The sequence below is a fragment of the Bos grunniens genome, chromosome 28 (assembly GCF_055505025.1).
Source record: "Bos grunniens cultivar Pamir isolate PY7600 chromosome 28, Bosgru_T2T1.0, whole genome shotgun sequence".
NCBI classification, from domain to species: Eukaryota; Metazoa; Chordata; class Mammalia; order Artiodactyla; family Bovidae; genus Bos; species Bos grunniens.
The window spans coordinates 42644732-42659460 of NC_141192.1; the positions used below are offsets into that span (position 1 = coordinate 42644732).

Here is a 14729-nt window from a genome sequence, read left to right on the forward strand (position 1 = left end):
TTTGCTTTGTCTGTCACCATGTATGTGTGTTTCATATTAGACTATCTTCCTAACTTGTTCTGTTACTCCATGGGTGACTAAATTAAACATGCTCCTCATTCAGAAATAGAAAAGATACATTTTCTCCTTTTCTCTCCAGGTGGGGACTACAGGCTGCCCTCAGGCGTGCCTGGGGACAGAAAGGGATACGTGTTGGATCCTGGCAGAGTTTGGCTTGCACTGAGCTTTATTTAATTTTCTGGTTCCCAGCAATGAGGCAAATTGAGGTCAGGGAGCCTCTGAGACTAAGCACTCTATTTCATTTGGGTCATTTTAAATGAGATGCTGTTTTTAGATTGTGCTGACTTTAAAAAAGCCTCATGCCTTACTTTGGTGTTTTTATCCCTTCTACAGGTCAGCTCAAGTAATGTCATCTTGAAGACAGGATTTGATTTTCTGGACAACTGGTAAAGTGGATTAGACAGAACAAACAAACCAAGAATCCCCAAGTCTTTTCCAAAGTGGTGTGGTGAAGGGGGAGATTAAACAAAAGGGCAGCATTCCCACTCTTTCCAGAATCATTTGGAAGCTGGTTAATGTTGCCTTGGCCAGCTCTCCAGATTTTTCCCTTTTTGGTAAGACCAGATATCTGTGCTATTTTCAACAATTTGATAACAGTTTTACATCTGGAATTTTTAAAAACTCTTAGGAATTCAGTAAATCTTAAAAATAAAATCTGTGCTCTAGCTCTACCCAATTTCCCCCCTCGTTCGAGAAAGTTTTCTCAACCATGTCACAAAAGTCAGAGAGTGATTCCCACCTCCTCTCTGTCCCCACCCTTTTAAAAATGCACGGGGCTCCTTTTGACGAGTGGCTGTTGAGGATGTCCTCAGTAGTCATGGCGCTCGGCGCCCACTGTGACCACGGGGAGACCTGCCTGCCCCTGAAGTCCACACCCGCAGCCCCAGCTGTCCGGCTTCCCCGTGCGGAAGCCAGGCCTCTTCCTCTGCGGAAGCCACGCCTCTGTATCACGTGCCACCCTTCCTTCACATCACTTCCAGGAAACAGATCATGGGCACGTGGCAGAAGTCATCTTTAAACTGCCTACCATGCTACTTACTCAGACTCTTCATCTTTGTTTAACAAGTTGCATGTTTTAAAGTTTTGTATTAACTTTACATGATTTTGTATCTAGATTTAGCAGTTATAGGGCTGCCGCTTTTCTTGGGTTTGTACCAGTTTCCCCTTAGAAGTTCTTTGCTACTTTCCCGACCTTTTAGGTGTTTTCTGTCCTGGGCATCTGCAGGAGTCAGGGCAGATGACAGGCATTGCTGGAAGACCAGGCTATTCTGATTAGTTGCGTTGGAACCTTCTGGTGTGAAGCTGGCAGGGGTAGCGTATGTCCTTCATCCCAAGAACTGGTCAAGCTGTGTGACGATGGACCCTCCCTCAATCCTGACCACCGACGGAAGTGGAGTCGTTTGTGCATGGCCCCAGCGGCGCCCCCTGGAGGCCTTCGTGGTCATGGCAACAGCATCTCCTGGAGGTGGACTTCGCTGCCTGCTGTGGTCTCTTGCTGCTGGGGAGGTAGAGAGGGGGGCGGGTTAGGGCAGCTCTGAGCCTACGCAGAAGGGCAAGGTGTCCTCCACCCAAGATGGGATGGCGTAAGGTCAGAGGAGAGCCCCTGCCCAATGACCCCCAAGTGGTGTGAGCCTGTTATCCATGCCCTGGCGTGATCTCCACGTTGCCTCTCACTGTGTTCTCACCTGATGCCTTAATCCCTGCAAATCCTGCCAGTGAGCACCTGGTTTCAGTATCAAAGTGTGTCTTTTTAAAATGCCTTTCTGTTTCATATGACATTCTGAAATGATTTCTAGAATATTTTATCTGGCTCCAAGGTAAAGCACATGGCAACTTGTTTTTTTCCCAGAACACAGAACACAGAAGTCGCTCAGTTGTGTCCGACTCTTTGCAACCCCATGGATTGTACCCACCAGGCTCCTCAGTCCATGGGATTTTCCAGGCATGAATACTGGAGTGGGTTGCCATTTCCTTCTCCAGAAAGTTTCTGCCAAAACTGTGGCCTAGCCAGCTTTTGGTTTGGTTTCTGCCAATTGCATTATGTCCCTAAACCTCATTTGGCTCCTTGGGGTCTTGAGTTTGACCTTCCTCCTCTGGTGACTGACTGTACTGTGGTGAACAGAAGTTCTTTCTGCCCTGTTTAAGTAGAGTTGAAACATTCAAGGGAAAAAGATTCCTAGCATGGTGATGAGGGGGAAAGAATCATAGAAATCCCAGATGGAATTGCACAGCTGGGTACCAGCTCTGCAGGTCAGCCACTGAGCTTCAGAGCCGGGCTTGCCAGCTGTCTCCACTTCCATCTTTGAGCACAGTGGACTGTCTTAGAACCCATGCTTGAAAGCAGGGTCTGCTTAAGGAAAAAAGATGTCGAGAAGTTGCATTCCTTAGTGTTGGCATATCAAGAAAGAAGGATCTGTGTCCTGGGACAGTTAGCCAAGGTGATCTATCTGTTCTTTTAAGAGAGAACTCTTAATTTCTTTTCCACTTTCTCATAAAACCCAATATTCCCATCCAATTCTCCTGGTAGCTGAGGGGATTTGGGGATTATTGAAAGGTTCTGCCTCTTTTATCATCATCTGGGGTCCAGTACCCAGTGGTATTCAGGTTTCTGTAACAATATCTAAAGTTTCATAAATGTACAGCCTCCTGAGATTAAATGTAAAATCACAGTTTGGGAAATCCTAGAGGGAGTTCTGCAATTGTATTGCTTTGCAAAGTAATAATACTTGAGAGGGAGTGGTGATGGCCTGGAAGACGCATGTGCATGTGTCACCGTCCTGCCTGAACTGTGATTCTCCCCTTAACCCTGGGCAATCCATGTTAAGATAATGCCTTTCACCACCCTCCTGGAACTCTATGTTTGGTATGTCCAAGTAAGGGAAAATTAAACTCACGTTTGCCACCTTTTTTTTTTTTTGCCACATATCAAGATGGCATTTCTAAAACCAGACATTTATATTATTTTTAAAATTCACACTTTTCAGTTGAAGCCTAATGTGGTTTTGCATTCTTCCTCCTTTATCCTGGCCACTCTGTTGTCTGCTCCTGAGTTTTAGCTCAAGGATTCAGTGTCTTGCTTTGGGTGACTGTAACTGCAAATTCTCCACCAGGAAGTTAGAAACCAGTCTCAGTTCTTTCACTTGGGATCCCTTCCTACTTCTACCCTTTAGGTTTAGGGGTGCCACCTGCTTTGGGAACAGTGGGGCATGGCCCCCAGCCCCATTGCACCCCCGTGGGTGTCAGAACAGCCTCTTCTTTGATACACATTTTCAAAAACGAAAAATTCTTACTGACTACTTGTAACTTGGTTGTATTTTGTATTAACAGCCTTTAATAAAGCCATTTAAAATTTGTTCAGTGTGTCTCTTTGGGACCTCTGCTGGAGTTAGAAAGCCTGCTAGGATGATTGCTGTTGAACCCAGAGGTGAATAAAAGGATTCATACTAGTTAAAACCAGCTTGAAACCTTGCTTCAGCAGGCCCCCTTTGCACAGTCCTGCCTTGGCCCTGCAGGTTAGTGGGAAGCAGTAGCCAAGGTGCACAGCCCCCAGCAGAAGAGATGGGCTGTACCCCAGAGAGCTCTCATACAGCCCTCCAGTGACATGGAACCCAGGGCATGTCTTTCTAAGACAAGCTGATGGCATCAAATGAGTGAGTCAGAAGGGCAGATGCCATCTCCCCAAAAGCTTTCACCTTGAATGTGATTGAACCTGATTTTTCTTGAAAGAAATATAAACTTGGCTCATGAATTCTATTTTGTTCGTTAAGGTGCAGGTGGTAGGTTACCAGTTGTAGATTGACAGAATGCTTAGATGTCAGTTTTTAAAACTAATACCCTCTTGATTAGTACCATTTTTCTAGATACCGTGCTGCTGCTGCTGTTAAGTCACTTCAGTTGTGTCCGACTCTGTGCGACCCCATAGACGGCAGCCCACCAGGCTCCCCCATCCCTGGGATTCTCCAGGCAAGAACACTGGAGTAGGTTTCCATTTCCTTATCCAATGCATGAAAGTGAAAAGTGAAAGTGAATTCGCTCAGTCATGTCCGATTCTAGTGACCCCATGGACTGCAGCCCACTAGGCTCCTCTGTCCATGGGATTTTCTAGGCAAAAGTACTGGAGTGGGGTGCCATTGCCTTCTCTGCTAGATACCATATATATGTGTTAATGTATGATATTTGTTTTTCTCTTGACTAACTCTGTATAACAGGCTATAAGTTTATCCACCTCCTATTTGCAGGGCAGGAGTAGAGAAGCAGACATAGAGAACAGATTTGTGGACATTGTGGGCTAAGGAGAGGGTGGAACGAATTGACTGAGTAGCATTGAAACATATACATTACCATATGTAAAGTAGATAGCTAGTGGGAAGTTGTTGTATATCATAGGGATCTCAACCCAGTCCTCTGTAACAGCCTAGAGGGGTGAGATGGTGTGTGGGGTGGGAGGGACCTTCAGAAGGGAGGGGACATATATGTACTTATGGCTGACTCACATTCCTGTATGGCAGAAACCAACACAACATTGTAAAACAAGTATTCTCCAATTAAAAATAAAAAAAGCTAATACCCCCTCAAGAAAATGGGGGTTCCAGGTGTCAGACTTCTAAGGTAGCATGCACGGTGGGGCCTTGCTGACCACAGATTTTTGGGAGAGCAAGTTATTGTACTTGCTGGCTCTTTGGTATTACAGTGATTTGATGAAGTGTGTGGACCAGCAAGTGTATATATATGTATGAGAAGAGGCAAAGTAGGTTTCCCCTAGGTTTGGCAACCTTTATGGTAGCTCAGTATGTGGAAACCACATAGCTACCAAAAGAAATAAAAGTGTTTCTATGCAAGAGGGAGCCATCAGCATAGACACAAAATATATCTGGGTATATTCAACACTTTGCAGCCCGGAGGAAAGATGTTGAATCTGGGGGACAAGAACGCTCTCGGTTGTCGGGTGGGGGTATTCATAGGGGCTTGTCTAGAAATTTTCATTGGTCTGATCATATGCTTATATGTAATCTAATAAACTTATAGGTGCCTTGATCCCAAAGGTGGGGGGGCACCATAGGAGGGAGTCAGTGATTCTGAATCCCACCAAAACTCAGGTAGAAAGCAAGTGAGCAATTCTGAATATAAAATTAAAAGTTAACAGCAGCAATACCAACTAGAAACACAAATAAAAGAAAATCAACTCATAATGAGAATTGAAAATATAAGGTATCCAGGAATCAACTTTAACAGTGTACAAAGACTTTTTTTTTTAACAAAGAAAACTATAAAAGGAAAATAGAAGGTGTAGAAGAAGAGCTGAATAATCCTAGGTGGAATAACAATATTATAAAACTTCATTTTCTTCCAGTCATTTTATAAAGTTAGTGTAACCTCAACAAAAATTGCAGTTGGGCATTTGAGGAAATTGGATAGATTTACATTAGACTGTAGGTGAAAAATAATAGTTCACTGAAAAATGAGAGAAGCCTTGTCTGTCAGTTATGAAACATGTTTATGGGTCTTGGTGCAGGAATAGATTATTAGATCAATGCAGAGCTTGGGGACAAATGCAGCTGTTAAAGGAAACTTAATTTACAATTAAAGTGACACCAGAAATTGGCAGGGGAAAGGAGGATTCACTATAGGAGATCTCAACATGGATTCTTACACAATTCTACATAGAAGGTAGACTCCATAAAGATTAAAGACCAATTTATAAAAGATAAATGGGTAAAGCTAATAGAGCAAAGTGTTTTGTGACCTAGGGCAAGAGCAAGGAAGGACTTCTTTAGTAAAAGTTCAAAAGCACAAACCATAAAGCAAAATACTAATGAATCTCATACATGAAAATTAAGGATTTCTGTCAATGAAGTACTATTTCAGTAGAGTTAGTGGAAAGGATGGGAGAAGATAATGTGCTATGTCAATGCCAATAGTACTAAGTACTATTGGAATTGTACAAAGTACTAAGAATACATAGGGGACTTCCCTGGTGGTCCAGTGGTTAAGAATCCGCCTGCCAAAGCAAGGGACATAGGTTTGATCCCTGGTCCAAGGAGATCCCACATGCTGCAGAGCAACTAAGCCCATGTTCCACAACTACTAAAGTCCACACACCTAGAGCCTGTGCTCCACCAAGAGAGAGGCCACCGCGATGAGAACCCTGAGCACTGCAAGTAGAGAGTAGCCCCCACTTGCTGCAGCCAGAGAAACCCATATGCAGCAGTGAAGATGCCTTGCAGCCAAAAATAGACAAAGTACAGAAGGGACTCTTGCAAATCAACAAAAAGAGTCCAGCAACCTTAACAGAATTAACATTACAGAAAATCCTTAAAAACTGTCAAGCATATGAGAAGTTGCTTAAAATAGTTGATAATCAGAGGGAGAAAACTGCTCCATAATGCCAAGTGTTGGCAGAAATGGGATAGAGCACTGGTTCTCAACCTTGGGTGATTTTGTGCTCCCTGGGGACCTTTGGTAGTGTGGGAAGACATTTTTTTCGTCACCACAACTGAGGGTGAGGCTACTGTTGGCATCTAGTAGGTAGAAGCCAGAGATGCTGCCAGACATCCCAGAGTGCACAGGACAGCCCCATGACAAAGGATACCATGCTGTGCCATGCTAAGTTGCTTCAGTCAAGTCTGACTCTGTGCAACCCTATGGACTGTAGCTTGCCAGGCTCCTCTGTGCGTGGGATTCTCTAGGCAAGAACACTGGACTGGGTTACCATGCCCTCCTCCAGGGGATCTTCCCCACCCAGACACTGAACCTGCATCCCTTAAGTCTCCTGCGTTGGCAGGCATGTTCTTTACTAGGGCCACCTTTGGAAGCCTAAAACAAAGGATAAGCTAGTCCAAAATGTCAGTACTGCTGAGGCTGAGAAAGCCTAAGATAGAGGAACTGTACAGACATTTGTCAAGAATAATCTGGTACTATTCCACCAAACCGAGTGTCCCCTATTCTGGGACTCTGCTGTTCCCCTCCGGAATATGTCTTAAGGAAATTCTCAATCGGGTACTTAAGGAAATATGTACAGGGCTATTCATTACAGTGCTGTATGTGGGAGACAGAGGCAAGCTAGATGTCATTGTGAAGATGATTAGATAAAACGTGATGGACCATCAAAACAAAATTAGTAAGGAAACACATGTCTTAAAAGATACATTAGATGAGCTGGATCTCATTGATATCTTCAGGACATTCCATCCAAATGTAGAAGAATACACCTTCTCAAAGGCACATGGAACATTCTCCAGGGTAGACCACATCTTGGGTCACAAATCAAACCTCAGTAAATTTAAGAAAATTGAAATCATATCAAGCATCTTCTCCTACCACAATGCTATAAGACTAGATATCAATTATAAGAAAAAACCTTTTAAAAAACACAGACACATGGAGATTGAACAATACATTTCTAAATAACCAACAGATTAATTACTGAAGAAATCAAAAGGGAAATAAAAAATTTTCTAGAAACAAATGACAATAAAAACACAACTCAAAACCTATCAGTTCAGTTCAGTTCAGTTCAGTCACCCAGTCGTGTCCGACTCTTTGCGACCCCATGAATTGCAGCACACCAGGCCTCCCTGTCCATCACCAACTCCCGGAGTTCACTCAAACTCACGTCCATTGAGTCAGTGATGCCATCCAGCCATCTCATCCTCTGTCATCCCCTTCTCCTGCCCCCAATCCCTCCCAGCATCAGAGTCTTTTCCAATGAGTCAACTCTTCACACGAGGTGGCCAAAGTACTGGAGTTTCAGCTTTAGCATCATTCCTTCCAAAGAAATCCCAGGGCTGATCTCCTTCAGAATGGACTGGTTGGATCTCCTATGGGATGCAGCAAAAGCAGATTTAAGAGGGAAGTTTATAGCAATACAATCCTAAAGAAACAAGAAAAACATTGAATAGACAACTAACTTTACACCTAATACAACTGGAAAAACAAGAACACCTCCCCCCCCCACCCCTCGCCAAATTAGCAGAAGGAAAGATATCATAAAGATCCAAGCAGAAATAAATGGAAAAGAAATGAAAGAACAATAGTAAAGATTAATAAAACTAAAAGCTGGTTCTTTGAGGAGATAAACAAAATTGACAAACCTTCAGCCAGACTCATCAAGAAAAAAAGAAGTATCAAATCAACAAAATTAGAAGTGAAACAGGAGAGGTTACAACAGACAATGCAGAAATACAAAGGATTATAAGAGAGTATTATGAACAACTATATGGCAATAAAATAAATAACCTGGAAGAAATGGACAGATGCTTAGAAAAGTTCAATCTTCCAAGACTGAACCAGGAAGACAGAAATTATGAACAACTCAATTACAAGCACTGAAATTGAAGCTGTAATCAAAAATCTCCCCAAAAACAAAAGCCCAGGACCAGATGGCTTCACAGGAAAATTCTATCAAACATTTAGAGAAGAGCTAATGTCTATCGTTCTAAAACTTTCAAAAAATTGCAGAGGAAGGAACACTTGCAAATTCATTCTACGAGGCCACCATCACCCTGATACAAAAACCAGACAAAGACAACACAAAAAGAAGATTACAGGCCAATATCACTGATGAACATAGATGCAAAAATCCTCAACAAAATTTTAGCAAACAGAATTCAGCAACACATCAAAAAGCTCATACACCATGATCAAATAGAGTTTATTCCAGGGATGCAAAGATTCTTTGATATATGGAAGTCGATCAATGTGATACACCATATTAAAAAACTGAAAGATAAAAGCCATATGATAATCTCAATAGATGCAGAAAAAGCCTTTGACAAAATTCAGCACCCATTTATGATTAAAACTCTTCAAAAAATGGGCATAGAAGGAACCTACCTCAACATAGTAAAGGTCATATATGATAAGCCTACAACAAACATTATTCTCAATGATGAAAAACTGAAAGCACTCCCCCTAAGATCAGGAACAAGACAAGGGTGTCCACTTTCACCACTATTATTCAACATAGTTCTGGAAATCCTAGCTATAGCAATCAGAGAAGAAAAAGAAATAAAAGGAATCTAGATCAGAAAAGAAGTAAAACTCTCACTGTTTGCAGGTGACGTGATACTGTACATAAAAAACCCTAAAGATAGTATCAGAAAATTACTAGAGCTAACCAGTGAGTTTAGCAAAGTTGCAGGATACAAAATCAATACACAGAAATCACTTGTATTTCTATATTCTAACAATGAAAAATCAGAAAGAGAAATAAAAGCATCAATCCCATTCACCATTGCAGCAAAAAGAATTAAATATCTAGGAATAAATTTACCTAAGGAGACAAAATAACTGTACACAGAAAATTATAAGACACTGATGAAAAAAATCAAAGATAACATAAACAGATGGGGAGATATTCCATGTTTCTGGGTAGGGAGAATCAATGTTGTGAAAATGACTATACTACCAAATGCAATCTACATATTCAATGTAATCCCTATCAAATTACCAATGGCATTTTTCACAGAACTAGAAAAAAATTTTTCACAATTCACATGGAAGCACAAAAGACCCAGAATAGCCAATGCAGTCTTGAGAAAGAAGAATGGACTGGAGGAATCAACCTTCCTGACTTCAGATTATACTACAAAGCTACAGTCATCAAGACAGTATGGTACTGGCACAAAAACAGTAATATAGACCAATGGAACAAGATAGAAAGCCCAGAAATAAACCCGTTCACCTACGGGTACCTTATTTTTGACAAAGGAGGGAAGAATACATAATGGTGCAAAGACAGGCTCTTCAATAAATGGTGCTGGGAAAACTAGACAGCTACATGTAAAAGAATGAAATTAGAACACTTCCTAGCACCATATACAAAGATAAACTCAAAATGGATTAAAGGCCTAAATGTAAGACTGAAAACTATAAAACTCTCAGAGGAAAACATAGGCAGAACATAAATGCCTATGACATAAACCAAATGACATCAAATTATGACATCAATAAATTGATGACATAAATTAAAGGTAGATCCTCTATGACCCACCTCCTAGAATAATGGAAATAAAAGCAAAAGTAAACAAGTGGTACCTGATTAAACTTAAAAACTTTTGCAGAGCAAAGGAAACTATAAGAAAGGTGAAAAGACAACCCTCAGGATGGGAGAAAATAATAGCAAATGAGACAACTGACAAAGGATTAATTTCCAAAATATAAAAGCAGCTCATACAACCCAGTGAAAAACTGGGAAAAAGACCTAAACAGACATTCCTCCAAAGAAGACATATAGATAGCTAATAAACACATGAAAAGATACTCAACATCGCTCATTATCAGAGAAATGCAAACCAAAACTACAACACCTCACACCAGTCAGAATGGACACAATCAAAGAGTCTACAAACAGTAAATGCTGGAGAGGGTGTGGAGAAAAGGGAACGCTCTTGCACTGTTGGTGGGAATGTAAATTGATACAGCCCCTATGGAAGACGGTATGGAGATTCCTTAAAAAACTAGGAATAAAAGCACCATAGCACCATATGACCCAGCAATCCTGCTCCTAGGCATATACCCTGAGGCAACCAAAATTGAAAAAGACACATGCACCCCATTGTTCACTGTGGCACTATTTACAATAGCTAGAACATGGAGACAACCTAGATGTCCATTGACAGATGAATGGATAAAGAAGCTGTGGTACATATGCACAATGGAATATTATTCAGCCATTGAAAGGAACACATTTGAGTCAGTTCTAATGAGGTGGATGAACCTGGAGCATATTATACAAAGTGAAGTAAGTCAAAAAGAGAAAGATAAATATTGTATTCTAACACATATATATGGAACCTAGAAAAAAGGTACTGAAGAATTTATATACAGGGCAGCAATGGAGAAACAAACATTAGAGAATAGACTCATGGGAGAGGGGAGCAGAGGTTGAGATGTATGGAGAGAGTAGCATGGAAACTTACATTACCATATTCACAATAGATAGCCAATGGGAATTTCCTGAGCCAATGGCTCAGGAAACTCAAGTAGGGGCTCTGTATCAACCTAGTGGCATGGGATGGGGCAGGACATGGGAGGGAGGTTACCTAGGGCTGATTCATGTTGAGGTTTGACAGAAAACAACAAAATTCTGTAAAGGGATTATCCTTCAATTGAAAAATAAATAAAATTTTAAAAAATTTGATGGACCCATACCATGGGTTATTATGTAGCACTTAAAAGCAACAAATTAGATGCACACATGGCTACATGGATGGATCTGAATAACTATGTTACTGAAACAAAGCAAGAACAATGGGATACAAAATAATACCATTTGTATAAATTAAAAATGTAAGATATTTGACAATAGAATGATTGCCTATGGGAGGAGGAGAGGTAGAAATAAGGGTTCAGTTCAGTTCAGTCACTCAGTCGTGTCCGACTTTGCGACCCCATGGACTGCTGCACGTCAGGATTCCCTGTCCATCACCAACTCCCGGAGATTAGTCAAACTCATGTCCATTGAGTCAGTGATGCCATCCAACCATCTCATCCTCTTTCATCCCCTCCTCCTTCTGCCCTTAATCTTTCCCAGCATCAGGGTCTTTTCAAATGAGTCAGTTCTTTGCATCTGGCGGCCAAAGTATTGGAGCTTCAGCTTCAGCAGCAATCTTTCCAATGAATATTCAGGGTTGATTTCCTTTAAGATTGACTGGTTTGATCTCCTTGCAGTCCAAGGGAGTCTCAAGAGTCTTCTCCAACACCACAGTTCTAAAGCATCGATTCTTTAGTGCTCAGCTTTCTTTATGGTCCAACTCTTACATCCATACATGACTGCTGGAAAAACCATAGCTTTGACTAGATGGATCTTTGCCTGCAAATTAATGTCTCTGCTTTTTAACGTGCTGTCTAGGTAGGTAATAGCTTTTCTTCCAAGGAGCAAATGTCTTTTAATTTCATGGCTGCAGTCACCATCTGCAGCAATTTTGGAGTCCAAGAAAATAAAGTCTCTCATTGTTTGCCCATCTATTTGCCATGAAGTGATAGGATCAGATGCCATGATCTTAGTTTTTTGAATGTTGAGTTTTAACCCAGCTTTTTCAGTCTCTTCTTTCACTTTCATCAAGAGGCTCTTCAGTTCCTCTATGCTTTCTGCCATTAGGGTGGTGTCATCTGCATATCTGAGGTTATTGATAAGGGTAGCAAGGAAGAAATATGGCAGAGAGCTCTAGAATAGACTGATGCTCATGTTTCATTGGAGAAGGAAATGGCTACCCACTCCAGTGTTCTTGCCTGGAGAATCCCAGGGATGGGGGAGCCTGGTGGGCTGCCATCTCTGGGGTCGCACAGAGTCGGACACGACTGAAGCGACTTAGCAGCATATTTCATTGGATGCCTATTGGCAAAGAGGCTTGCCATCTCTTGTCATCTAGGTCTGTTATTAATCTGTCACATTAAACAGGACACTTTAATTGGTGTGTTATGTTGGAGGTGCCCCCTGGCCAGCAATGGTTAGGTCTTTTGTGGCCTGGCTCTGTTTCATCTTAATTTGTGTGACTCTATAGTTGCACAGCGGCCAACATCTGTAAAGCCTGAGTCAATCCAGGCACTTCTGTAATAGCTGGTGGGACAACTATGCAGATTGGGAAGAGAATGAGGGAGGAATTATTGACAGCTGATGCCATGTGCCTTGGGGACAGAAATGACACACTGTGTGAAATTGGGCAGGGCACTGTGCAGAGGAGCAGATGATTTCATCGGCTGGCCAGTTCCTTACCAATGCAGCCTGCAGTTACCCTAAGAATTTGCAATAAAATCATACACAGTGATATGTGTGAGGATCTTTAAAATTTATTCTAAGTGTCCTAACTACAGTACAGAAAGTGTGGAAAACATACTTCACTGCTTTAACACAATACTAGCATCTTGAAGCATTCACTGCCTTTTTTTTTTTTTTTTTTTAAATTTTGCCGCAGTGGGTCTTAGTTGTATACCTGGGTTCTTCGTTGTGGCGTGTGGGCTTAGTTGCCTCACAGCATGTGGGATCTTAGTTCCCTGACCCGAAATCAAACCTGTGTCCCCTGCACTGTACGGTGGATTCTTAACCACTGAACCACCAGGGAAGTCCCTACTGCCAGCCTTTTATTGTGAACGGGTCCAAGCCCAAGCATGGAACGGATGTGTCAAAGGGACTTCCCAGACTGGAAATGAGGTCCAAATGCAGGTTTGGCAACCACGTGGGTCCTGGTTTTTCCCTTTGTGCCATATTCTCCATTTCTCTTGCTCCATCCCCTTATCTTGCCTCCCCCCATGGATTCGTTGCAACATCTAGCCCCAGGACTGCAATAACATGTATTTTCTTCATAGCTTTTTACTGTGTTGCAGCCTGGCACTGGGCACTGGGAAGTTCATAGTGTATCATATGGACAGAGTTGCTACCCTCATGCAGCTTAAATTCTATTAGAAGATGTAGACTATAGATACGACCACACAAACAATTTTATAGCTGGAAATTTCAAAGTAAACAAGATTTCTGCTTCTGGCAATGATAGACTAATAAGGACTGGATCCAACCCTCTTGCCATAAACAACTAGAAAATTGGAGAAAATATAGGTAACAGCAACTTATATAAAATTTGGACAACAGTCAATGCAAGACTGTGATCCCAAGAGAAGGGAAGTAAGTGAAGTAAGTCTTATAATTATTTTGGTTTTCTGACTTAAGGCTGTGTTGCAGAAAGTTTCACTGAGTTGAGGAGAATGAGCTTTGGAATGAAAAGATAGTTGGAATTTGCAAGGGATGGGGGTTGGGTGAAGAAAGAGCTTCAGAAATACGCACAAGCTTCCCCTTAAGTACATTGGGGACAGTTTCTAGACTGCAGCATGGGGGAGGGGGGCATGGAATCCAAACAGAACCCAGCAGTCTTCCTGAGGTGAAGAGAATGAATTTGGAGTTGGGGAGGCAAAAGGGACTAGAATTAAAATAGCAGAGTTCCAGAAATGAAGATCTCTAGAAACTTGCATAGGGATTCTTTATATCTTTGGCCAAAGATCAGTCTGTACATGTGTTGGGTGAACTCATAATGGGTTGGGCAAAAGAAACCTCCAAGGAAATAGCAGTTGTCAGAGAACTGTAAGATAATTCTCAGAGTTCACACAAGGCAGGAATCATTCAAATTCTTTCCAGTAAGGGTGAATGTTGAATATATGGGCTTTCATCAGAGACTATAGATGGGCCATGCACTAGATGTGGAGTTTAATTAGTCTAGAAACAAAGAGAACTCTAGATCTGCCCTAAAATAGTTTTTAAGCAAGACATGAAAAGATCAAACCAATTCACAAATAACTTTGCTGCCTGCCAGAATATGTCCAACATTCTTTATAAAAATACTACACAATCAAACATTAAACATGAAAGTCAAAATGTTCAGCAACCAATCAAAAATTATTAGACATACACATGAGGAAAGAAATGTGACTTAGATGAGAGAAAATAAACTAATTTAGAAGCGACAGAAAAGAGTTGGAAGATAGGAATTTTAAAGCAGCTATTATAAATAAGGTACATATGCTCAAAGATGTAAAGTAAAATGGAAACAGAGAAAGGGAACTTATAGAGATAAAACATCTTAAAAATTTTATCAGAGATTAAAATTAAATGATACACTACAGAAATAAGTGAGTGTGAAGGTAGCAATAGAATCTATCCAACGTGAAGCAAAAAGATCAGG

General features: G+C 41.4%; 1 protein-coding gene across 1 annotated transcript in view; it reads left to right on the forward strand.

Moving 5' to 3' along the window:
* C28H1orf198 (chromosome 28 C1orf198 homolog) overlaps positions 1-3413 on the forward strand; it is a 35021-nt gene extending 31608 nt beyond the window's left edge. Inside the window, exon 4 of the mRNA XM_086381333.1 lies at positions 394-3413. Within this exon, the coding sequence (XP_086237459.1) occupies positions 394-450 (57 nt within the window). The 3' untranslated portion in view covers positions 451-3413. The remainder of the gene's footprint in view (positions 1-393) is intronic.
* The last annotated feature ends 11316 nt before the right edge of the window (positions 3414-14729 follow it).